This window comes from Rhinolophus sinicus, linkage group LG16, assembly GCF_036562045.2.
Source record: "Rhinolophus sinicus isolate RSC01 linkage group LG16, ASM3656204v1, whole genome shotgun sequence".
Classification (NCBI taxonomy): domain Eukaryota; kingdom Metazoa; phylum Chordata; class Mammalia; order Chiroptera; family Rhinolophidae; genus Rhinolophus; species Rhinolophus sinicus.
This window is the reverse complement of record NC_133765.1, coordinates 20,707,151-20,733,215: the sequence shown is the minus strand read 5'-3', so window position 1 is coordinate 20,733,215 and position 26,065 is coordinate 20,707,151. Positions and strand designations below refer to the sequence as shown.

Genomic DNA, 26,065 nt, shown 5'->3' with positions numbered 1-26,065 from the left:
GAGGATTAAACAAGACAATGCAAGGAGAGAGCCCAGCGGAAACTCGGGCCACGGTAAGTAGTAAGTGCTTTTATTCTCATTACAAATCATCATGATCTCACATCATTTTCATTTATGCACATTCCCTTCCAGATTTGGTCTGTATGCAAAATCAATGATTTTTTTTTAAATACTTTCACAAGCATGGTACGTGACCATCACGTAGTCTGCTTTCAAATTTATTCTTTTAAAAAACATTATTCTTGAGGATTTAGTTTCCTGTGTGGCTAGCAAGGCTCCATTGACATCATTTAAAGGGGAGGCTCCACAATACCCCCCTGCATTTTTGGTGCATTTACTTTTATTTTTATTTTTGTTTCCCTCCTTGTATTATTTACCCCAAGCTCCTGGTGTGGCAGGGAGCAGCAGGTTCTTGACAACCATTCATTCTTCCAGAACACACTTGGCTGTCTAAGAGTGCGACTCAAAAAGGATCGACATCCAGGCTCTGCCACTAACTTGCCACGGGCTTTGGGCAAGTTACTCCCTGGGCTCCTGGGCTCCCTTTTAGAAACAGTGACAGGCTCTGTCCACCCACTCACAGAGGCGCAGAAGCACTGTTCATACAAACATGTTCACCATCATTGTCATGGATGGAAAACAAAGGTCAGTCTTAAGTCCTCTCGGATGCACAAGGTCTTACAAGCTTCCTGGGAAATGCCTGTGGTAGTCATGTTCTCTGCCAGGGTACAGAGAAGGCACTTGGAAAATTCCTGCTTAGGAACAGTAGTGGGGATGGTGGGCCCCTGTGACCAAGTGGGCAGGGTTCAAGCCTCCATCCCATTTCACTTCTAACACTTCTGCCATTGCCGGTCTTAAACCATGGGGCCTCCTCAGAGAATTTGATTGGCACCAAGTGGAAACCATTCATCTTGTTCAGTGTACCCACCTTACAGATGGCAAAACTGAGGCCCCAAGAGGTGAAGGGGTGTGCCTATCAGCACCATTCTGGAGGACCCCTGAGCTGTTTTCAAAGCATCCCTGAAAGGGTGCCCTCAAGATCTGAAATGAGAAAGTACAGAAAGTACATAGTTCCTCAAGAGAGATTAAATTTGACCTGGCACTACCTTCTGGAAAATTTGAAAAATCACTTCTATCTTCTCAAGTCCTTTGAACCAGGAAGCCATTGTGAACCCTGAACGCCATTCTGGGTGGTCAGGAGGTGCAGATGACCAAGTAAAGGTGAGAGGGCTATATGAACAGAAATAGGTAAGGCAGATCCCCCAATCTGTATCGCTTTGCTCCAGGGACAAGAGCTGGGTCTGAGGTGTTCAGCGACAGAGAAAAGAATGGCCCCTGCTGCTCCAGGCAAATGCCTCCAGGAGGAAACAGTCTTCCTGCTGCCTGTCAGAGTGGCTGACCCCGAGCCTGAGCTCAGCTAATTCGGCCATGTGAGGGGAGGACACCACCCCACATCTGCTCAGCATCGCCAACGCACCAAGAGAACTGGAGTGACACAGAGGAATTGCTATTGATTTCCACTTGTACGGGCTGACCTAACAAAACCAATTCGTCAAGAGCTTGTCTGCCTTGCTGCTTCAGACGCTCATCCTAACCACATGCAAATAAATTGTACTAGCATCTAGGGTGACTTGTCAAGGTCCAGCTTGGCAGGGGCCCTGGCTTCTGCTGATGGACTGCAGGCCAGGCTGGGCTAGAATCAGCCCAGCAAATGCCCCACTGGTGCTCTGCCATCGTTCAGCAAAATTCTGGGGGGCCAGTTGGTCATACCTGGGAGGGGGCTCTGAGGAACTGGGTCCAAGTCCCACTCGCTCCGACAGGGCTCAGCAGTAACATCCTCACTTGTTTCTTCTGGTCTACAACCCCTCAATTTTGGAGTATTTAATAGAGTGTATATGCAACCAGGAGGCACTGAGTTCTGGTTCTGGCTCTGCGGCTGGCCAAGTGTCCTCAGGCCAGCTGAGATGGAGATGACACCACCCTCAGGGGTCTAGGACCCGATAAAGGCCAGGGGTCAGACTGAGTGTCCATCCCTGTTCTCCCACTTCCTAGTTGTGGCCGGGCAGGCGCCTTCAGCTCTCGGGGCTCACCTTCCTCATCTGTACTGTGGGGCTGAGCACAGTACCCACCTCCTCCAGGTGGAGCTGGTGGGGGCTGAATGAGATAACAGATGGGACTGCAGGGCCTCACATACCAAGTCCTTTCTTCCACAAGCAGGTACTCGCGGTTCAGAGAAGGAACTGGTGTTCTCGGGGACACACAGCAAGGCAGAGCAACATTAGGAGGGGTTGCAAGGAGAGGAAAACACAAAAGGTGGATGAAAAGAGCATGGTGACCGTCCTGCCCTCTTCCTCTCCAGATAGTGGCTGGCACTGAAGAATGGCACACAGGGAGAGCAGGTCATGGGCACATCATGGATGATTGCTTAAAAGGGTCAAAAACTTTATTCGCCGGTCTTTTGTTTTGTTTTTGAATAGACAGGTTTCCTGCCATCCAGGGAAAAGGGAAGTGGTGTCTTGCTGCACGAGGTTTGGGGGGCTTGCCTTGGGGCTCTGTCCCGGTCCCTTTTGCCTGCTCGCTGGCCCCTGGGTTCTTCTGCTGTGGAATAAGGCACTGTGTATTCTACAAGAAGGCGGTCCCGGCTGGCTGGTAGATAATGAGGCGGCCTTCTCAGGGGCTGCAAAGCTGAGGCTATTGAGGGGTTGAGTTAAACTTGGGGCCCTGGCAGGGAGCCAACTGGCACGAGGCTCTGGGCTATAGAGATGCCTCCTGATGGGTTTGGCACTGCTGCCTCCATAGTACAGCAGCTTCAGGATGGAATCATGCCTTTGCTCCTTTTGCGGTCGGCCATGGTTCTCCGGTTGTGGTTGGCTCGTGTCGACTTGTTGGATTCCTTCTTTCGGCGTTCCTGAGTTGTCTCACGGCTCTGCCCGTGGCCCCGGGGGCTGCCGGCCACTGCCGCCGAGCTGTCATGCCGGTACCTGAAGGAAGAACAACCCATCTCCAGGAGAACCCATCAGCCAGAAGAAGCTCTGATAGCCCACAGATCTCCTCTCAGAGGTCTCTGAGAAAGGACATACAGTTTGGGCCAGGACACCCATGTCCCAATTTCTATAGAAGGAGAAAGAGCCCGGCAGGGAAGGCATATTGGGGCTCTGGCCAGCCCTGTGCCTGGTGATTTCTCTTCTCTGAACTTGGCCTCCAGATGGGACCCTGGCTAAGCTGTGAGGAAGGAGCAGCCCGTGGGTTAGCTGCAGCCCACCTAAGGAGAGGAGGAAGGCGTAGGGATGGGTCCTCTCCCTTCTCCATCAGGGCTTCGTGCTACAGATGAGGTGATACTCCTGTGCTACTCAGAGCCTTGCCTGGTGGCCTCCAAAGACCAAGTGCATGCACAGACATGACCTAGGACCTTTTCAGACCATCTCAACGGCTGGGTTTGTCCAGAGCTCTGTGACCAGGGGTTTGGGATGAAAGAGAAGTCCGAGTTGCTCTGCTCCCTACTCAACAAGCTTCTGGGGCTCCCACTGCCTTCAGAATGAGACCCACATGCCTTCCCTCTTTGGTGAGGCCTCCTGCACCCAGTGGGCAGTGCTGTGGGAGTCCCAGGGCCAGGACGGGGTCTGGGCTTCCACCCCGGTTTGGCCTTCAGTGGAGGAGGGACCTTAGGCAGGGCCTTGTCCCCTCTAGGACATCTCTTCACTGGGAAGATGGGGGGATGAATTAGAGGTGTCTCTGGTTATGTGTTCCCAGCTCCCGTCCGAAGACCCCTCTCCCTGACCACATCTGTGCTTTCTTGCCTTTCTGCCGTCCTTGACAAATGCCTTCCTACCCTTTCTACTCTTAAGGGCCCAGCTCAAGTGCTCTCGTCCGTCTCATGCATTTTCCAGCTATAAAGGACGTGTGTCTGTCTGAGCTCTCTCACACCTTACACTCTGCTTGACACCAGCTGGCTCTGGACACACTGGGCTCCCACACTGGGAGGTAACCCCTTGTAGTGTCTGTCAAATAATGGTTACAAGTGTGGACCCGAGCTGAGCCACCTGGACACAATCTTTGCTCCACCATCTACTAACTGTGTGACCTTTGGAAGATTACTTAACATCTCTGGGCTTCAGTTTCCTCATCTGTAAAATGAGAATAATCATAATAGTAGCTACTTCATAGGGTTGTGGTGAGAGATAAGTGAATATACATAAAACCGTTAGGGTTTATGTGTGGGCTTCCTGGGTACTTGGCCGGGCCCTCCCCAGATGGGTTCCTTCCCACCAGAAACAGCTCCTGAAATGCTCACCCCTTTCTGGCAAGGAAGGCCATGCGCCTGGCTTCGGCTTTCTCCCGCAGCACGGCAGGGTCCTGCACAAAATGGTCAGGCTGTGAAGGGGAGAGGAGAAAAGAATCACGAGCTGCCCCATTTCCCTAAGCCATGATGAGGCTGAGCCTGACTGAGTCCTGTTATGCCTCCACGCCAGGAGTGGGGGAGGCCACATCCTGGCAGGGTGATGCCCCAGAATGGATCGAGGCTTGCTATGGCCCAGGCTTTCTACTAGAAGCACCTCCTCCGTCCTTCCCCTCAATTCCCTGAGGGGGAGGCAGCAAAAGGGACAGAGGCTTCCTAGATAGGCATAGTAGGGTGGCTGACTGCAGTTGGAGAATAATGACAAAAGGGAGCAACGGGAGGCCAGGATGGCCACCATGAGAGGCCAGGTAGGGCCTCCAAAGCCAAGAAGGTCGCCCCTGGAAGCTGACTTGTCCTCAGGCCGGTGCCACCACCAACGTGCTATGGGAGTGCCCACTCCTGAGGACCGATTTCTACAAGAGTGAAAGGAGCGTGGGCTAGCAAGAGTGTAAGGAATAACTGTGACCTAAAGAACACAGGCAGGCTTTGGTGGCCCATGCTGCTTTAAAAAACACCAACAAAACACCAAGTAGAATTAGTAACCTTTGAAAAATGGAAGATTTTACGTAAGTATGTGGGCTGCCCCCTTACCTGGAAGCAGGGAAAGCCCTGGAAGCTCTGGCCTACGCTTGTGCTGAGGGGCCCCTGGGACAGGGAGTGTAAGCTGCCCGACCACCACCAGGCTGTCTCCACCAGGACCCACTAATCATTTACTCAGACAAAACACATGAGTAACCCTGGTGGGAGGGCATGAGGGGACCCAGGGGGTCCCAGGCTTCCACCCCATTCAACCTGAGCAGCACTACACTTTTATTTATTTTATATGTTGAGGTTCTATTTAAGATTTCATTTGAAGAAAAAGTTTAGCTCTCAAAAAATAGAATTTTCAAACCCATCAGCCCAGATGACCTTCAAGGGCCCTTGGGCTCTAACGTTTCTCTGATTTTAAGAATTGCCATCCTGGGCACGACAGCCGACAGCTGCCTCTCTCTCAGTCCCCAGGCTCCAGGGCCTAATGAGCCCAGCAGCTCAAAGGCCCGGCCTCTGATCCGTCCCCTGGGCCCCCCTGGGCAGCAGAGGCAAGTTCTAAGCCAGCGGCTCTCCAAGCAGACATCCTGGGCTTGAAGGGGCTCCTTTTCTCTTGGGTAGTAATGCTGGGGCTGCCTCAGGCCAGACGGGGGAGGGAGTGCTCCTGAGTCACCCTTCACAACTGCACCCTCCCCTTCATCTGCCACCTACCTTGGGGGCCTCATCCTCGGCTTCTTCTTCCTCCTCCTCTTCCTCCTGCCCTTCTCTGGGCACTTTGGTTCTCAGCACCTGAGGGATGGTGAAGGGCCTAAGGGTTTAGAGAGAAAGTAAGATCAAAGATTAGATTAAACCTGGAGGGAGCGCCTGAGGGAGGAGGGAAGGGCTGGGTGAGGGGGGCTGATGGGAAGGGCTCTGCTCCAGCCCATGGATTCTGAGGGGGTGTGTGTGTGGGGGAAGCGGGGTTAGGGGAGACTGAGCTGGGAATGTGGGGGGTCTCCAGCTTTGTTTTTCTTTTCTTTTTTCCCCTCCAGTTCTGTTTTTATCTGTATTGGGGAATCTCCGTATGATTCCACTGGGAAAAGTTTTCTGCAATTAATTTGGTTACTATATGAAACCAAATTAATGCTGCCCCACAGAGGGTGAGTTGGACCAACCAGCCAAGGAATGGCTGGGGGTGGAGAGAGCACTGGACTAGGAGTCAGGAGGCCTGGCTTTGGGCCCTGGTTCTGCCACTGACCTGCTCATGTGATCAGGGCCTTGGTTTCCCCCTCTGTAAACCCCAGAGGCTACAGGGGAGCCCCACAGGCTGGAAAGCCCCTGCCCCTGACTTCCGCCTCCGTCAGCCGTCCGGCCTCACCTGCGGCTGATGAGCTCGTCGTCCGAGTCGGCATCGTTGGCGCCCACCTGGTTGCCATCGTACGTGTCATCGTACTCGTCCTCATAGTCATCGCCGCAGTAGGACAGGCCCTCACCAGGCTGCACCGGCACCTGCAGTGGCAGAAGCGTGGATGAGAGGGGCCCAGGGGCTGGCCGGTGTCCCCAGCCCAGCGCGGGCGCAGCGGCCTCACGACGCCTACCTCCTCCACCACCACGCTGTACCGCTCATAGCGCTGCCGCTGCGCCGCCACCTCCCGCCTGTCGTTCAGTAGGATCCGCGTGTTCTCCTCCTTCCTGGCAACGAGAGGGAGCAGCCAAGGGCAGAGGGAGGAGAACCGTCAGGCTTTGCAGGCTGTGCAGTACGAGAATCTGGAGAGACCACCAGCTCACTTCTTCACCCCGCAGGCCGCCCAAAACTGGGACAACTGGTATCAAACACTGGCAGGGGTGTGGGCGGGGGCGACTCACCGCTGCTGGTACCACGTGACAGGGCCCACACTTTGGAGGGCATCCCAGGGCAGCTGATGAAACATGCCCACCCTTAGAGAAACGCTGCCCACCAAGAGGCCTAACTGGGGATTTTCTTTACAGCATCAATTGTAACAGAGGAAATGGAAAGCAACTAATGTCCATCACTGGGGAGACAGCCAAAGGACCTGTGCCACGTCTACAGTCCAGAACATCGCGAGGCAGTGCTCAAGAACAACGGTGATCTAGACGGAAAAAGAAGTCTGATCTGTTCCTGAGGAAAGCAAGCTACAGAAAAACGCATACGGTAGGATCTCATCTGTAAAGAAAGCTGAACGCAAACCAGACCAACTATCTGTTCCTATGGGCACATATATACCCGTGTATGTAAATGCACAGAGAAGGGGCTAGTAAGCCGCCCACCAAATGACAATGGTGATTCCCAGGAGGACCTTGGGTTATCTGAATCTTTTAAAACCAACACTTAAGAAAGAGCAAGGCCACATGTGGTTTTCTTCCTGAGTTCAGGGTAGCTGCAGGGGGCCTCTGGGATGTGAGGAGCAAAGCGGGGTCCCACTCACCACAGTGGCTCTCTTATCTAGTCTCCATTCAATCTTCCATGTCAGAAAAAGCCTGAAAGTTCAACTCCTATCCTATCACAGGTGAGGAAACTCATGTGCAGTGCAGGGAAGGGGAGGTACTGCTTGGGACCCCAGTGAGCTGTGGCCCCGCCCTGGTGGGACTCAGGCCTCTGGACTCATGGCTTTGCAAATCTGTAGAAAAACCTGGCCTGTCAACCAAAACAAAACAAAAACCCAAAACCCTGGCTTATCAGACACACAGGGCTGTGGAATGTAGTTTCAAGCTCTGCAGGGGAAAATCAATACGAGATGCTAGGTAAGAAAATCCAGCTTAGCTGTGAAATCAGGTCTCTGGAATATATCAAGGGTAGGGGGGGAAAAAGAAGAGACACAAAGCTATATACCTAGCTTCCATAAAAATCTTCTATTAACTGGCTTTGGTGCAGGGAAGGGCAGGATCCTGAGTCTGTCCGGCTGTCTGCCTGGGAGCTTGGGGCAGGTGAGGACTCAGCTTCCAGCGTGGTGGGTGAGGGCTTAATTTCTTCAATAGTTTTTACAATGGGCCTACTATGTGCCAGGCAGGGTACTAAGGCTAAGTTGGGGAGAGACTCAGAAAAGAGTAGGATATGGATCTGCCCTCATAAAACTCACAGTCTAGTGGGGGTGACACTGGCAAATGGCAACCAACATGAAATGTGTTGACTGGAGGCAAGCAAGCTCTGGAAACTCAGAGAAAGAAGGAATGAACTCTGGCTCAGGGGGTTTAGCTGGGGTCTGGAGAGGGATAATGGAGGCTCTGTGGGGGGGGGGGCATTTGATCTGGACAAAATCTTGGCCCACAGGAGTCTTTCACATCACACCAGGAAAGGGGCTTGTGACTGTGACCTTGGCCCTGACCTGCCTCTCTTCGTCAAGTTGGGAGCTGGAGAGGAAAGAAGTGGAGAGGAAATGAAAGGGGCCCAGGCTCGTCGCAGTGGTCGGTGCCACTGGTAGGAGTACATCCATTCATTCAAAATGTATTTCCTGAGCGCCTACTAGATGCCCGGACCTGTGCTGGGCCAGGGCTCCAAGGGTGAATGAGGGAAATCACTGTCCTTTCTGCTACACCCCATGGCTCCTGGTCCACACTGTCCCAGGTTTGGCGAAGTCGGGCAGTTCTTTTGCACTATGTGGTCTCTGGTTATGTGACTCCCTTGGCAGGGCCAGACAGAGAAGCCTGGCAAACTCCACCCATCCCAGCCGGGCACTTGGCAGAGGACACAGCTAACAACAGTGGAACCTGGAACCCTGGGTACCCTGTCTACACCATCTAGGGAGGTGTGGCTTTAGCACCATGATCTCATTTGGAGTCAGGAAGGAAAAGAAAATGAGGGGCAAAACTAGCCGGGAGAAGATCCACTCGAGGGCCAGAAAGCCTGGAAACGCTGGCAGCAGTGGCTTCGGAGACTATCTTTGGAGCAGGTTGCATACTTGGCCTCCTAAAGATGGCAGTGAGCCCAGGGAACATGTGGGCTCCCTGAAACCCGACTACCTTTCCCCTCCCCACTTCCTCCAGCCTTTCCTTTAAGGCCCAACTGAAACTGACTCTTGGGGGGGTGACTCCCACCTTTGAACTTCTAAAGGGCCTGCAGAAGCAATAAACCCTTTTTTCCAGGTGAGGAATCAGGGGATCCAGAGAGGCACAGCAACCTTCCCAAGGTCACACAGCTTCTACCAGCAAGGACAGGGCCAGAACACAGATCTCCTGACTCAAGTCTGCTCTGCTACTTCCTGAGCTGTGTGATCACAGGCAAGTCCCTTTTCCTTGCCAAGTGTTAGTTCTGCCTCCCAGGGATGATGTGAGGTAAAATAAGACGATGAGTAGAAATGGACCTGGCACCTGCTGGGCTCAACAAACTGAATCCTATTTCTTTTGCTGTAGGACTTGTCAGAGCTTTAAATATGCTCTGTGACTCTCCTAGAGGCAGACAGAGTACACAGACTTTTTGGGCCATAGAACCTTTTTGGGGGGAGAACACTTATCATCTTCCAGGGCACCACTGTTAAGCCCAAAGGAGTTAGGGGAACCCACCTTATACACACTGCCTCTTTCGTTTGGCTGTGATATGCCTGCAGTATGTGTGCTTGGTGTCTATCCAATAGCCACCCTCTACGTCATCCCTACTCCTCACAGACCCTCATTTTGTTCAGCTCTTTCACCCTCCCCCCCTTTTCCTGAAGCCCTGGATCTCGGCCCTGTGACCCAGCTCCCCAGTGAGATGTGAAGGAATCTGGAGACTTCTGGGAAAGGTTTCCTGGTCTCTAAGAGAGATACGACATGACCTGGTCCAGACTTCCTCTTGGCACTGTCATTTCTGGAGGTCGTGAGTCAAACAGCAGCAGCCACCCAGTGGCCTTAAGGGAACCAGCTCCAAGAGATGGAAAAGATGCATCCAAGATGTGGCTGCACACAGGTCAACCAAACCTACACTGCCCTACCTTGCCATTTCTTGTCATACAAGGGGCCAGATTTCCTTATTACCTGAGCCACTGACTGCATCTTACCTGACTTAATAACACACCCATGCATTTTAATTCAGGTGTGACCTGCCTTGTGCTACTTCATTTCTCATGTGGTCTGTGAGGGTAGGGCCCAGGGCCCTGAGCCTCTGCCCTGCCCAGAGGACAGGTGGCCCTGCTGAGGCCCTTGTATGCCCCTTCCCAGCACCTCTCCCACTTAGTTGCTGCTTATTTCATGGTCAAGCTCTTTCCCACGGTCTCTGCACTGTTTGAGGGTGAGGCCCGGGGTGCCCTGTTCACCTTGTCTTACTACCCAGCACAGGATCTGGCGCTAGTAAATCGCTTAATAAATATTTGCTGAATGAATAAATAATGAATACATGAATGGAGGCTTTGCCGCTTTGCAATCCCCAGCCCCTGACTATCCAGCACAATGAGTTCAGTAAACATTTGCTGCCCAGTGTCTCTGCCTGGCAGCCCGGAGCACTCTCTGAGCAGGGGCACAGACCTTGTCTGCCCCTCTCCCCATAGCAGGAGCTGCAGAGGGTCACCGTGGCCTGGAACAGTGGCCACCGATGCAGGATACCATCTCCGGCTTGGGAACTGGGGATGTTGCAATGTGTGTGACTAAGCAGTTTACAACTGCTTCCTGTCCAGCCAGCCAGCTGGCTTTATAGCTGCCCTGTGCCCGCACCCCAAGCCCTTGGCCAGCCTACCTTCCAGAACTGGATGGCCCTAGGGAGGGGAAATAGCACAGGGCCCTCACTGAAGCAGCAGCTTGCACCGCCACTGGGGCTCCTATCATAAGATCGGGGCAGGTCCCCACCCCTACCTGAACCTCACTGTCTCCATCTACGTGATGGGGGAAACAGCAGACTGTGCTCAGTGCCCAGATTTCTGGATCTCATAAACCAACACCATTTAGGAGAACTTTGGGGGACTAGCACAGTGTTATCAACGTCTTATCTTGCTCTTCTCTACTAGGCCGTCCTCTCTACCATCACTGCCGACTCTTGGCATCTCCCATGGGCCCCCATCCATTCCAAAGTCAGGTGAGCTTCCCGAAACACAACATGTGTTGGCTCATGGCACGATCACCATGCTCCCCACAGCCTTGGGGCCCCTGCCCCTGCTGTTCACTCTGTTTGGAAAGCTTCTCCTCCCCTTTGTGCAACTGACCCTTCCTCCCGGATCAAAGCGCCTGCCAGAGGCTCAGGAGTCTGCACACCTTCACCTCGTACTACCTGTTTTACCTGCGACTTTACCTTGCTTGTTTGACCAATGGATTAGTGCAAACTCCACGTGAGCCGGGGTCGTGTCTATTTCATCCCCTCACTATATCCCCAGCACCTAAGACATCCAGGGCCTTGGAAGGCCATAAGCACTGGGCAAATATTTGTTGAGTGAATCAATACATCATGAATGGACCTTCAATGCCAAAAAAGTAGGCAGGGCATAAACTAAAAATACAGTATGTAGAAAGGCCTTAAAATGAAATGTGTTCACCTTCTGAAAAGCTCACTCAGTATAGGTCCTTAATTTTCTCGTTTTGTCACAGACTGGAGAAAATCAGGTCAAGGAGATGCACAGCTCTACCATCCAGGGCTTCGATGGTCGGCATATCCAAAGACGGAAGAAGAAGGGAGGGGGAGGACAGCTCTGGCGCCGCTGGCCTTTTGCTGTCAACAAGGAGGATTCACTAAGAACCAGCCTGGGCAGAGCCAGAGCTCGAAGCGTAATTGTTAAAGAACCTGCCCCTGCTTGCTGGGCGCACACAGGGCTGGGCTGCTGGGGAGCCCTGCGTTGAACTCAGGCCAGTTCCATCGAGAACTGGCTCGAGAGATTGGTTTCTCTTGCTTTCTCATTGCACGTGCAGAGTTGGGGACTTACCTCCTGCCCTTGTGTACCCGGCTTAGGTCCACTGAGTCCCTGCTGAACACATCAAACTCATCATTCTGGAAGATGTTGTGACGAGATGTCAGCAGGGGTGTCGGGTCTGGCTTCACTTGTCTGGGGGGTGGCACAGAAATCAATTTAAAGGGGACATGCTAGCTGATGCCTACTTGTGCCCCACTCTCCCCTACCCTGTTATAGCCATTAGATTCTCCGCTCTCTTTCAAGAGCCACCCCTGGGACACAATCTAAAAGCCTACCCTATTTGGACCTGCCTGGTAGGCACCCACACCTCACACAGGACCAAAGCTCCCCCTTGGTCCCAGGTGCCCGTCATACAGATTTTCTTCAAAGTTCCCTCCCTCACTGAACGCTCACAACAGCCCTATGAGATAGGCAGCCATAGGTAACTCAACCTCTTTGTGCCTCAGTGTACTCATCTGTAAAATGGGCACAAAGAGGCTGAGGAACTTGCCCAAAGGCAGAGCTAACTTAATTCACTCATTTGATAAACATCATTTGTTCATGGAAGAAACACCCATTCATACACTCATTCCTGATGGCCCATGGGCCTTCAGGGAACAGTGGCCAAACTCAGAAAGGGTAGGTATGAAGGAAGTGAGAAGTCCTGGCCATCCTCCATCAGCATTCTACCGGGAAGGTGGCAACGACAGGGGCAGGTCAGCAACTCGGAGCTCTGAAGGGCTCAGCAACCCCTCTGTCACATCCCGTGTCTCTAATAGGTCTTCCCACAGGGTGCAGCAGGGATGTCCAGCTATGCACTCTCTGTCCTGCAGGGAACAGGTGAGAATCTCTTGGGGGTAGGGGTAGGGGTGGGTTTTTATGATTCCCCAGAGGACATGAGTTTAAATGGTCTGGAAACATCGCTGTGGGGAAGAGAGAATGCGCTGAGTCCTGGGACACCAGGGAAGGAAGAATGGAGGCAGAGGAACTAAGAAGGGGCCCAGCCAAGGGACTGCAGAGCGCCGGTGGCCAGGGCCTGAGGCGGCCTGGCTGTCATGCGCCTCCCCTCACCTGTCCAGGCTGCGGTCCAGCTGGCTGAGGGCAGGGGCCAGCCGCTCCTCCAGGATGTTGTTGATCACCTGCTCCGGGTCGTAGCCGTAGTGCTCCAGGCAGGCCAGGATGAAGCCCTCACCGAGGTCCGGCAGCAGGTCCTTCACTTGGGAGATGAGCGAGTCTAGCTCCACACCGCACACAGCGGGGCTCAGGGCAGCAGCTGCCCCCATGCACTGTGGGGAGAACCAGCGTGAAGGAGGCGAAGGCGAGGCCAGGGGGTGATAGGGCACCAGGCCCCCAACAGCACTGGACTGGGAATCAGGGGCCCTGGTGTGAGCCCTGGCCTTGCCCCTCCTCTCCTGGCTGGAGGACTTAGCCAAGTGACTCGTCCCTCTGCGCCTCCATTTCCTCCCCTGAGAAAAAGGGAGCTCTAGGACTGACAGGCTGAGCTATTTCTGGCTGTGGGTCTTTGGGAGGTGCTTCCCCTCTCAGAACCTCAGTTTCCTCCGTATAAAATAAGCACACTACCACCAACCTCACAGACTTGTTTCAAATGGTTCGGGGAGATAATGCACATAAAGTGCTGAGCACAGAGCCTGGCTTAGATGAGGCTCGCCATAAACGGCTATGGCTTCTAACCAAGGTCCTTTTCAGACTCCAGCAAATTGACGGCTGACATGGGAGGGGAACAGCAACCACCACACCTGGACTGTGGAGACGCTTCCCTGGTATCATATGCTTATCAAGGGGGATTCAGTTTATAGACTGCTTGATGGGGCTTAATTGTGTTAGGCTTTTCATTTAAGGAAATTCCCAAATCAAAACAACAACAACAACAACAAAGAAACCTGCCATAACTCAGATAAGAGTGTGGGAAGAGGCAGAGAGGGCCGTCATTCTCCAGGCCCTGCGACAGTCTGAGGCCTGGCCTCTAACAGGAAGGACAGTGGCGTCTGGTAAGGGAGCATCGAGGGCCAGCCAGGTTCACAGTATTCCTTGCAGCAGCTCTGGGAATCCCAAGCACCTCATGGAGACGGGATGGCAACTAGCCCCGCTTTATAGAGGAGGAACCAAGGCTTGATGGGCGTCACATGCCCAAGGCCACACAGCTGGCGAGTGGCAGGACCAGAATACCCCTCTGAGCTGCCTGACCCCAGAGACTCTGTGCTCTTAATCCCTACGTCATGTTCCTCCTGACGTGCAGGGAAGAGTCCGAGGCTCAGTGGCCAAGCAGCACAGCCACAGACTTGGTGAGTCCTGGAAAAGCCTGGAGAGAAAGCACTAGAGATTTCCCAACTGGCTCACTGGAGCCCTGCCGTCCCATGGAGGGGCTTCCAGAGAGGCCAAGCGGTGAGACCAGGCACTGGTTCCAGATGCAACCAAGGCAGCTCCATTGTGATCTGTTCAGAGGCGAGCGTCAAGAAGAATTTCACATGGAAAAAGCACCATCGCTTCATTTGATAGAGGGAAACTGAGGCTTTGCCGGCTTACGAGACTAGCTCTCTCCTGCCTGGTTCAGCATCCCTTAGCTCAGGGCTCTCTAGGGCAGCAAAGGGCTGACCAGCAGCTCCAGACAGTCCATTCTAGAAAATACCTTTTTCCCTGAAAGTAGAATCAAAGAAGGGAGGTTTTCTGCGGCCCCAACCTCTCAGACAGGACCAGGAGGGGCTGAGGCAGGGGGAAAGAGCCACTCCACACACACACCTCCTCTTCCTCCAAGTTCTCTGGATGGGATGACGGTGCACTGACTGGCTCCGCGATCGCCATGACGCCATTAAGCAGCTCGGCGCCCGGTGGGTCTTTAGCATCTGAGGCTTTCCGACGGTCCACCCCTTCCCACGCACTCTCAACTGCCTGGAGGATGTAGGCAGTCCGCGTCTCGTCTCTGTGAGGATGTGTTAAGGGGTCTCTCTCTCAGGTGCCCTCTCTGTCTCCTCAGCTCTGATGCAGCATAATTTCTCAGGCTCTCTCCAGCATCTGATCATACGGCTTCTGCCAGGAGCTGTCTGGGCTGCACTCAGTGGGCATCATGGGCACCTGGACTGCCGGGGACACAGGCTGGACCATGGCCACACTGGCCTTGAAACCCAGTACCTGCCCCTCAGCAGGAAGCAGCTCTGGGTAAAGACAGGGCCAGGGGCTGGCATAGGAGTATCTGGGGACATGGTGTTTGGACAAGCCAACAGCGCCTCCTCTGTACTGACCCTCAGCTCAGGAGAAGGGCCTGGTAGGGGTCCGGCCACTGGGCTTCCTGTCCAACCAGCTGAGGGCTTTCTGCAAAGGCTGGGGGCCCATGGGCTGTTTCTGAGAAAGGACTGAGCAATCTCCCCTAGCCACCAAAATGGCCCATGGGCCTGCTCTTCCATGTCCTCCCACTCTCTGAATAACCCTGGGTACTGTCAAGCCCCACTTCTGGGAGTTGCCCTGACTCCCCCACTCCACTTCTAATCCCAAACCCGTCGGCCATGCCTAGCTGCCAGTGACGGCATCCTCACCAACCCTTGTGCCTCACAGAGGTCCCTGGCCAGTCTGTTCTCCCGCTGCCAGATGGAGCATTTCCAAATCTAAAATGACCCTGTCACTCCCTGCTTTATGCCTTCCCACAGCTCCCCAGTGCTTGCAGAGCAGAGCCCAAGGCCATGCATCCCAAGGCCACGCAGGTCCACTTGTCCCCCGCTCATCTGCCACATCCTAAATTCCTCCCACTAGACCCCTTCCCTTCACCCCCACCCTGTGATCTACACATAATGTCTGTGGGCTCCTCAGATGGGTCCCCTCAGTCCTCCATCCACTGGGAACCCTTCGCTAGAGGTTTGGCCATCTGTTCCTTCTGCTGTTCTCAGCTTGGACTTTACTTCTACGTGAGACCCGCAGCCTAAGCTCTGCTGGCTTAGGTGTCTCCCCTGGTTTTCCCACCCTTTGAATTTCTCCCATAGGACAGTCCAGCTAACTGCCTGTTTACTTGTCAGTCTTTCGTCCTGCAGTGAGGTCATGAGGACCGTGCTGAGTCCACCTTGGTCACGCAGGCCCAAACACTCAGTAAACACCTAGAGAAAGCAGGACTGTACTTCTGCTGTTCTGGGGACCAGAGCTGTCATCTCCTCCAGAAAGAGAGGCTGGGGCCTTGGCAGGGGTCTAGGGCAAGCCAGCTGACCCGGGGTAAACCTCCCCCTGCTCCTCCGGGTGCCAGCAGCCCAGCTCTGACCTGGCTGGGCTAAGGCCCGGCCGGGTGGCTGTGGCGGAAGGATACAACACTGACGAGGCCTGCTGCAGCAAGCTGACGTCCTCGGCCACTGGGAAGAGTGCATCGTAGTCCCGGAGGAACCTGCCACAGAGACCCGATGAGAGGGACAGGGCCAGGGCCACAGGAGCACTGGTCTGCTGTGGGCCACTGCCTGTGTCTGCTGCCCAGTCACAGATCCCAGAACCGTACGCTGGAGTGGTTATGGCCGGGGCTCTACTGTAGAAGGTCTCGTGGGGACAGATGAGAACACGGGAGCCTATCCCATTGCTGGTCCCAGCTCAGCCATTCTCACCTCTTCTCCTGTAGCAAGGAGCTGAAGATCTGAAGGAACTCTTCAATGAAGCCCTGAATATTTTCACAGCTGGAACAGGACACCAGGGAAGACAATAAACACTCAAGGCAGATGATGTGATGCTCCCTTCCCCACCTACCCTGCCCAGCCTGTGCGAGGCCTCTAGCCAGTTGGAGGAAAAGCATTTTTCTTGGTTTCCCATCTCTGCTCAGCAAACTGGGGGCAGGGGAGCGGGAAGATCAAATGAGGGAAACACCCCTGCTGGGCTGAGGGAGGGGGCTCTTCCTCCTGGGTGGCAGCTCCCAAGGGCTTACCTGCTCTCTAGGACGGGGAGAAGGCAGATCTGGTTTAGGAGGATGTGAAAAATCTCCAGTAGCTTCTTTCTAGAATGGGAAAGCCTCTGCCACAGGTCACCTAGCAGCCTTTGAAGGCCAGAGGAAAAAAAGAGACATGAGAGACAAAAAGGCACCGAGGGAGCTTATTCGCAGCAGTTGCAGGTTCTCCCTCCTCTGCCCCTACACATACCCAGGTCTGAGAAGGCCTCAGAGTTCACTGTTGACAGCAGCTGGGAAAAGGCTACAGGCTCTGAGAGGCCGGCTGGTTCCGGGGCCACTTCTCAGTTCAAACAGTGGGTCAGGAACCAGTGGGCCAGTTAACAAGAGCTTGGAACAACAGCTGAGGGGGAAAGGCCTAGATGCAGGGGCCAGGAGGCTGTTGGGTAGGGACACAGCAGCCAAAGCTGCGTGGTCCTTGGTCCCACCCCCTTGTCTTAGAGATGGGGATGCTGAAGCCCGGGAGGGCAGGGCTCAAACTCAGGCCTCTCTCTCCCACACCCCTCAAGAGTTTTGTCCCCGCCTCACTTGCTGTCTTCAAGCCTCCTCTTCTTCATTGCAGACTCCAGCTCAGGAATTGCTATTTCATAAAAGGAAGCTAGTCTGTGGAGGCAAACATGGATAAAAGGCTGGATTCGTTCATAAATACCACAATTCATTTGAAAAATCAAAGCAAACCGAAGGGAGCAGGAAGGCCCATTTCTTGCTCCAAGTTGTCACCACAATTTTCTCCTGGAACCACCCTGGCTCTTCTCCAAGCTCACCCCAGATTGTCCCACTGTGGCTGGTCCCAGGAAGAGCCTCATAGGAAGTGACCTGCAGCTACATCCCCCATTCAGATGGGAAACCAAGGCTCAGATAGGCTCATTCTAACAGTCACAAGAGGGTCACCCAGGACTCACTGAAGTTTGAGAAACAAACACAAGGTCCCTCTTTTTTGTGCTCAAAAACTGCCAGCAGCTACCTACCTCCTATGACATCAAATGGTAATTCCACTCTCTGGCACAACCATCCCTGGCACAGTGTAGCCAGCCTTACTTCTCACCTCGGCAACCTCACACCCACCCCCTCCCAACTCAAATTTAAACTCTTCATTCCAGCCACATGCTTCTTTTTTGTTTTTGTTTTTCAATTCAGCCAGCCACACGGTTCTTGAGCACGCTCGCCCATGTGATTCGTCCTTCCCGGAACGAGATGCACGGCACTCAGCGTATGTTGTCCTTACAACGTTAAATGCAGCTACCTCTTTCTGTGGTGTAATTCTAGCTTTCTCCGAACACCTTAGCTTTCCAAAGCCAGCAATACAGCCTATATGCCTAGGACAGTGCTGAATCTGTAGCAGGTACTCTGTAAACATCTGTCCGTCACCTGGCTGGCTTCTGGCAACTTCTATCCTAATGTAGTACCATAAGTAGCAGAGGGTAAAACGAGGCCAAAAGACGCAGGCTTTACTAAGCCCACAGCGTGGCACCCAGAAGACAGAGAGGCAGTTTGGCCCAGACAGACTCAGGTGTTGCCAGGATACATTGCTGGTGGGAGGGTGAGTTGGAACAACTCCTGTGGAGGGTGATTTGGCAAGATTTATAAAAATTTTAAATGCATATACCATCTGTTTCTGCAGTGCTACTTCTAGGAATTTATTCCTTACAATACTTGGAAAGGTGCAAAATGATATGTGTGCAGTTATTCTTTACAGCCTTTTTTTTATAATAGCAAACAATTGAAAAAATCCTAAAGGTCCATCTATGGGATCTACTATCCCATACCATGGAATGCTACCCAGCCATACCAAAGACTGAGGGTGCTTTATGCACTGACGTACATTAATTTTAAAAGCAAAATGCAAATAGTACACAGAGTAACTCATATGCCAGCATTAAGTTTTTGAAAGGGGCCAGGTGACATATAACATGCATGTATGCATATGTATATGCATGTTTATATGCATATCTCTGGAAAATTCTGCAAAAAAACCCCTAAGGATAATGGTTGTATATGAGGAACAGAACTGGGGAAGAGAGATTTCACTATATATTTCATACTTTTTGAATTTTGAACCATGTGGATGTATTATCCATTCATAAAGGACAGAGAGAGATATACTCAGATATACTCAAGTATATACTCAAGAGTAAGGAGGAGAAAGTTGTTATGAGAGGGATTAGCTAAAGAAAGAGCTGTTTGGTGACTGTGACCCCTTGCAGAAAGTTCTCTGGGACTGAGGTTGCTGCATTTGCTCAGTTCTTGGCCTTCTCAGCACAGTTTGAACAGGCTAAGCCAGCCCTGGGCTGCCTGTGGGTCAAAGGCAGTGTCACTTGCCAAAGACAGTGTCACTGGCAGTCAAAAGTGTTTTCCTTTCTTCCTCCTCACCCTGAGATGGGTGGAACCACTTCCCTGCCTCCACTGTCCCTTGCAGGAAAGTCGGTTCTTCCAAAAATCTCTCCTCGTCTCCAAAGATCCTTTCAAAAGCAATCTGTGACACATTTGGGAAGATAGATGCTTTAACAAAATGGGAAAATGCCTATCAGAAGTGAAAATAACAAGGGTACAAAAGTCTAAGAATCATAGGATTTCTCATAGTGATTTTAATCGCCTACCTTTTGGGATTTTCCAAATTTCTACAAGCATTTGCTATATTTACTATTAGAAAAGATAACTTTTTAAGAGCTATAGTCTCATCCTAACCCCTTTCTCCTGGGAAAGTGTTGATCGGCGCTTTATTCTAGCATTCTCTGGGAGGCTGATCATTCTTAATGTCTGATTTTCAGATGAGAAGACCCAAGAAGGGTCAGAGCACTAGCTGCCATCTCTGGCACATGTCAGCGCTAGCTCAGTGCTTTGTTGAATGGGTGAGTAAATAACTGAATGGACTGAAGGCTGGGTGGATGGAGTTGGGCAGCTCCCAGAGGCTCCTTTGAATGGTAGGGAAAGATGCCTAGCAAAAGCAAGAGCCAGAGGCTAATGAGAACAGGCCAGCCCTGCTGTTGCCAGGCAACATGCACATTGCCTGCCCACGCCCTGCAGGCCTTTCTCCCCGCACAAGGAACAGATGCTCATGTGCTAAGTGGGCAAAGAGGGTCTCCCTTCCTGCCCCATATCCTCTACCTTTTTCTTCATCACAGCAGGATCTTTCTACGCCTTCTTTAGACAAAAACCTCCTGTGGCTCCCTCCTACCTACAGAATAAAGGCCCTAATCCCAGCCAGCGCATTCAAGGCTCCTTCCAATGTGACTTCTACCGATTCCCCCAGAGCCACCTCTCATCACCTACACCTTTTCCTGCTGCCCCGGTCTCCCTTCCCACCCATGGCTGCACGTTGCACTCCACTCCTGGCTCTACCCAGAACACACTCTGGGCCTTTGCAGATTTCATTCCGCCCGCCTAGAACACCCTTCCTGCCACTGCAACTTTTCTCTGTCTGAAAGGTTCCTGTTTATTCTACCAGACCTCGTTCAGGGGTCACCATGAAACCTCTTCTTTCACCAGACTGAGTTTTGCCTCCTTCCTCTGTGTTTCATAATATGGCCATCACCGCCCGCCGCACATGTGAGCACATCTGCTTGTTTCCTTGTGTGCGCTCTCCCCTGGACTACATGCTAAAATCCTCAGACCATTTCTTGTCTATTAGTCTCTTGCCCTTGCCCAGGATAGGGGCTTTGAAACGAAACAGAAGTGAATTGAAATTGCCCTATTCTTGGTTGTTGGTTTTTTTTTCTTTACTCCCCTACCCTGTTCTTAGCCCAAAATGGGAGTGCTTGTCAAATGCAGGCTCCAGACAAGCAGGAGCCTTATCTGTCTTCTTCGCATTGTGTCCTCAGGCTGGAAGAGGGCCTGGCACATTCTGAGCACCCAGGGAATATTTGTTGAATGAAGATGTGAACTCGAATCTCTACTTCCACAGCCAGAATTACCACAGTACCTGTAACAGAAGTCGTGTTTCTGGAAGGTTTGGCAAGCCAAAGGGAAGATATCCAGAAAGGCCCAGAGCGTAGTGCAGGTATCACAAAGGTAGAGAACAATGTCCTTTAATTCCTGTTGCCAAAAGAAATCACTGCGTTATTCTCTTCTGCCCGCCTTTTACAGCTCTGTAGAGGGTCTGAGACTAAGACGACAAAGCCAAGGGGCCCCCAACAGGCAGATACTTTCCGGGGGGGAGAGAACACTGGAGACCTGGGCAAAGCCCGGCCAGTCCATCTCTAGGAGCGCGATTTGGGCAAGTCATTCAACCTCCCTAAGCCTCAGGTCTTGCTACCATATGATCTCTAGGGTTACTTCTGGCTCTAGGATAATACGGTTTCTCTTCTAAGTTGAAGGAGACCCAACCCCTGACTCCAAAGGCAAGGCCTGTATTCCCGTACAGAAAGTACATCCCGGTGAGGACGAGAATCTCAAGCCCACACTTTTCCTTCATTGTGAAGAGGGTACAGAACAAGGAGTGCTTTCTCACACACTTCCCCGATTCTCAGGCCAACTCATGAGCATTGGTATGAGCTGGGCAGCTGTGAGGATCTCCGTTTTACAGACAAGGAGACTGGGATTCAGAGGGATAAAATGACTGGCTCCCACAGCACTTGGCATGCCCCGTTCTGCACCGCTTGTTAAATGCCTGTTCTCCCATGAAGTCCGAGCTCACAGCTGCCTCGTTCCTGCTCTATCTCCTGCGCTTACCACAGGGCCTGACACGTGTCCAGGCTCTTGAAATATTTCGCTGTCTGTCATCCCCATGAGACTCTACGTTCCATGGGAGCCGACACGTCTGCTTTTGCTCACTGCTTTACCCCTAAGGCTCAGCGCAAGGCATCGTGCATGCTGGGGGTTCCTCAGTACAAATTCACTGAATGAATGAAGGGCGCAATGAATAACACACAAATTAACCTGCTGAGCTAAACTAAACCCCACTCCTCTGAATTCTAGGTCCCTGTTCCTTCCACTGTTTCCTAAATGAAGCTCCCTGAGATACATGAAAGCCTACTAAAATGCTCTAAATGTGATGGGAATAGCTGCTTACGGAGTTGGGGAAGGGGGCCATGAACAGGGGAAGAAGCTGCTGGGTCCTCTAATAGCCACTAAGAGGCTGGGCTGAAGGGCAACCTCACCAGGAGAGGCATGTCGCTGGGGGTCAACCGGCCCCTCTCCTCGAGCTTCTGGGGTGTGGCGCTGGCCCCGTCCCCGTGCAAACCACTGTGCTGGAGGATATTGCTGAAGACCTGTGAAACACAAGAGGTGACTCACCCACATCCTGTCGAGCCAGCAGCTAGGACCCCTGTCCTGAAGCCAGGGACCGGTAATCTGAAAACTGCCTTTGACCCTGGAAACTATGGCAATGTTCCTGGGCCACCAGCTGAGACAATAACCTTCTCAGACAGCAGGGTCAGAGTGGAAACAGTATAAACTAAAGATGATGTGGGTATTCTTCTTACAGAATTACGGGGAGGATTAAAAAGACAAAAATGTATGTAAAGCCCCCAGGATCCTGCAGATGTTATCTGGTCGGATAGGCTGGGATCTGGTCGGATAGGCTGGGCAAGTATAAGGTAATGAATATTTAAGATACACATGCAGAAATATGTAATATGTTTTCGGATCCCCTGTAGATGGCATTTATGGGAATTATACTGAAACAAAAGACAAATGAACACTGAGGATAGAGCAAAGCCTGTCGTAAAATCTGTAACTGTTTAACTTAGTGTGTAACTAACTACAGCCCTTCCTCGTTATCCTTGGGAGATTGGTTCCAGGACCCTCTGCGGTACCAAAATCCGTGGATGCTCAAGTCCCTTATATAAAACGGCGTTGTAATTGTATACAATTTATGCACATCTTCCCGTATACTTTAAGTCATCTCTAGATGATTTATAACAGCTAATACAATGTAAACACTACGTAAATAGTGGTTACACTGTATTGTGTAAGGAATAATGACAAGAAAGAAAAGTATGGACACGGTTGGTATGGATGCAACCATCACAGGTCTAACTACATAGTACACCTCAGCAACAATGTAATTTCTTTTTAAAAAATGTTTTCCATCCACCATCGGATCCATGGTTGGTTGAAACAGCAGATGCCGAACCCAGGAATACAGAGAGCCGACTGTATTCTAAATTACTGTAAACAGTGGATATTTCTTGGTGATGGGATTGTGGGGGAACATTAATCTTCCTTTTCCTGTTTTTATATTTTCCAAATGTTCTACAATGAATATTATTATTTCAGAAAATGATTGTGTAAAATTTTAAAGCTCTTATTTGAGAAACATAACTCTTTTAGAGCCGTATCCTTAGAGGCTTATAGCTGTCAGCAAACACCACAAAATGCAAGCCAAACTCTTTTGTGTGAGTATAGTACTGGATCTTCCTGAGATTTCAATCCTCCTCAAGAGAGGAAAGAATGAACTCAAAGGGTGTGGTAAGGGACAGAACACAGAGCCCAGCTGGAGATGAGTGAGGCTAGAGGGGGAGAATAGCAAACATTTCCCTCAGGCTCAGGAAAGTCAAGGGACACCATTAGGTGGGGAGGTGGTCTGCCTCCCAAGCTCACCCTCCCCTGGGCAAGGCTGAGAGCTGGTACCTGAAGGATGGTAGGCATGGTTTCATCCAGGTCATTATAGTAACTTGGCTGCTGGATAAAGATGTTTCCTGAAAAGTGAGAGAAAGGCAGAAATTGGGAAAAGAGGGGAGGGGAGGAGAGGACACATTACACATGGTTGCCAGCATGTTCTGTGTGACCTTTCTCCCCTTTCCTAAGCCTGTATGACCAAGAGCAGCCCTGGCCCCAGGCCCTGCTGGCACAGAGCTTTGGCCCAGCCTAGAAACTTCCCCAGTGTGGGGGAGGGACCTTGCTTGTTACAATTTAACCTTTTAAGTACCTCTGCCTAGTGAATTATGTAAAAGACCTGCCCTGGTCAAACCAGCAACTCCTGACGTCCCCAGGGAGTGATCACACTTGGGCACTGTGCCTTGTATGACAGCATTGGCTTTGGAAATGGGAGTTAGTCATTCAGGAGAATGAGGAGATATGATCTCTTTGCTCAAAAAACCTGAATGCTGCAATCCAGGATTCTTGCCAAACTACGCCTCCATTAATGTGGGGGGACTCTAAAGAGTAACGTCTCTGGTAATTCTCACTCTTTGAGTTTGAATATGCTAGCCATTCTAATCCATCCAATCCAAGAAGCGAGGGCTGTGCGGGACCTAGAGATAGAGACTGCACATGTGCAGTTGTCCCTGTAAAGTGAAGCTTCTCTCTGAGAGTTTACTATCTATCCTCCAAGTGCTGCAGCTGTGAGTGAGTAGGTTAGAGCATATGGTAACTGGGACAGAAAACCAAATGTTCTGGCTGCCCAGATGGCAAAGGGACGGAGGGAGAATCAGAGCTAGCTGGCGGACTTGACGGAGCGAAGTGCCAACACCCTTTAAGAGGCCAGGGCTTTTCCTCCCTCTCTGATCCTAGTATCTGAGGCTGGCTGATTGTCAGGATGTTCTGAACTCTAGGTGTCCTCTGTCCTTGGGCATGTCTGTCCTTGGTTTCCGTATTGAAAACCCTGCAGCCCTCACCCCATCACAGGTTTGTAAATGAATGAGATCAAAGGCCAGATGGCGCTGGGTAGCTGGGTGAGTAAGCAAGTCGCTAGGTGGCTGGACTTTCTGTAAACACTTTCCTGGATGCTGCTTCCTTCCTTGATTCCAGAAAGCTGAGTTCTAGCAGCACCATTGCTTAGCCCCTCCCACCTCCAGATGGGTGCTGAGCCCACAGCCTGTGCAGATGCTCCCTGACCATCAGCATTCACCTCCTACTCCTGACAGACAAGGAGTGACTGAGCTGTGTTTCCACCAGCCTCTGCTCTTCCTCAGAAAACCCTCCTACTGGAATCTTCAAGACCAAGTCCCAACTCCTGACCATGGCACAAAGGGCCCTGTGAGATCTGGCCTCTGTTGGCATCTCCCAGCCAGCTTTTCCCCATTCCTCGCATTGCATCCTTCCCTTGCACCATCCTCAACCTCAGAGAACAAGCCCTGTCCCCTCCCTCTGTCTGGAGGGACCTCCCAGAGCTAGGTCTGACAGAGACAGGTGTCACCTTCTCCAGGCAGCGCCTCCTGATCCAGCCATCAGGAGGTCGCCCATAACTCCCAGGGCCACACCATGCTGGCCACACCCCAACCACCCGGCAGGGGAGAAGGCACTCCTCCAGAACCCTTCCAGTGCTTAAGCCTGAGTAGCAGGGATATTTTACAAGCATCAAAAGAGATCACATTTCACAATCTACCCTTGGGGTCTTGAGAGTCCCTTTACTCTCCTTTGTGATTCCAATGATGGTGGAGATTGGAATTCTGATCTCTTACAGACATAATTAAAAGGCGTGGGACAGCAATGGCATTCTCTGAAATGTCTCTCAGACTAAAGCAGTTCAGAAACCCAAGGTGAATGGAAAGTATTGCCAAATAGGTCCGTGCCAGTGACGTCTGCAATAGGGCTGAGGCCCAATGTACTCCTGCTCTGGCAAAGCAGCTCCAAGAGAATCTAACTGAAAGGCCCCGCTTTCAGAATTGCTGGCTTATGTACCATAGAGGCCTGGAGGCTTTAAAAGGTGGGAGTGGGGGAGTGGAAGTGGGGGGCAGGGTAAGGACTGGGCTTCTGCCCAAAGGACAGTCAGCCAGTTCCCTTGCTCCCTCCTTCTCTCCCTGTCAACCCTCTTCCAGCAGATCTGCTTTGCCTCAAGAGCTTATGTGGTAGAAAAGTAGAGGTTCCCCCATATTGTGCCTTCTGCTCAGGAATTGGAAAGAGAGCTTCTGCGCTGCGCGCACGCGCGCGTGCGTGCGTGCGTGCGTGTGTGTGTGTGTATACAGGCCCCTTTTCCATACCCATCCCCAAAATACACAGACCACACACACACAATGAAGGGGCTCCTAATGCCTGGTCCTGCCCTCTTTTCCGTTAACCAGCCTCTAAGAGCCAACTAAAAGGCTCTCCTTAATAAGCTGTTTAGGGTTCTCGTTATGGGGATGAGAACATTCTAAAACACCTCAAAATCTAGAAGAGGGCACATTTTTCTGGAGGCAAGCTTTCACCTGATTCTCAACGGATCAAAAGCGTAGGAACCCCGGCAGCAGGCAGAGCTTTTTCAATCCACTCTCACCCGTCTGGAGCTGTCACCTCCTCCTGGATCCACACAGCCATCTTAGATCCGACAGACATAACGTGACCTTGTGTCTACTCACAGCCCACTCCCCCCACCTCCCAAAGGTCCTTTTTCTGCCACGGACACGTTTCCCCCAGAGTCATTAAGACTTCTCCCCCCAGCTGGCCTCACTATTCGGCTTTATTCTGCCTCCTGAAGGTCCTTTTCTACCCCAGCAGCCCAACCGGGCTCTCACCTTCAAAGTCACACTGAAGCACCAGGCTCCCATGTGGCCTCCTGTCACCATCCTCCCCACCCAT

General features: G+C 52.0%; 1 protein-coding gene across 7 annotated transcripts in view; it reads right to left on the bottom strand.

Moving 5' to 3' along the window:
* Positions 1 to 49: 49 nt before the first annotated feature.
* ASCC2 (activating signal cointegrator 1 complex subunit 2) overlaps positions 50 to 26,065 on the bottom strand; it is a 39,065-nt gene continuing 13,049 nt past the window's right edge. For 6 of the 7 annotated variants that reach the window (XM_074321864.1, XM_074321863.1, XM_074321866.1 and 3 more), the window contains 15 exons: positions 23,198 to 23,265; positions 21,724 to 21,834; positions 20,547 to 20,659; positions 17,156 to 17,230; positions 16,610 to 16,717; positions 16,296 to 16,364; positions 16,010 to 16,084; positions 14,464 to 14,644; positions 12,778 to 12,992; positions 11,740 to 11,859; positions 6,502 to 6,595; positions 6,282 to 6,412; positions 5,636 to 5,732; positions 4,292 to 4,371; positions 50 to 2,981 (listed from right to left, as the gene is read on the bottom strand). In XM_074321864.1, coding sequence (XP_074177965.1) covers positions 2,810 to 2,981; positions 4,292 to 4,371; positions 5,636 to 5,732; positions 6,282 to 6,412; positions 6,502 to 6,595; positions 11,740 to 11,859; positions 12,778 to 12,992; positions 14,464 to 14,644; positions 16,010 to 16,084; positions 16,296 to 16,364; positions 16,610 to 16,717; positions 17,156 to 17,230; positions 20,547 to 20,659; positions 21,724 to 21,834; positions 23,198 to 23,265 — 1,709 coding nt within the window. In that variant the 3' untranslated portion in view covers positions 50 to 2,809. Of the gene's footprint in view, positions 2,982 to 4,291; positions 4,372 to 5,635; positions 5,733 to 6,281; positions 6,413 to 6,501; positions 6,596 to 11,272; positions 11,529 to 11,739; positions 11,860 to 12,777; positions 12,993 to 14,463; positions 14,645 to 16,009; positions 16,085 to 16,295; positions 16,365 to 16,609; positions 16,718 to 17,155; positions 17,231 to 20,546; positions 20,660 to 21,723; positions 21,835 to 23,197; positions 23,266 to 26,065 lie in introns of those variants that run through there. The other variant, XM_074321868.1, reaches the window with a different exon arrangement.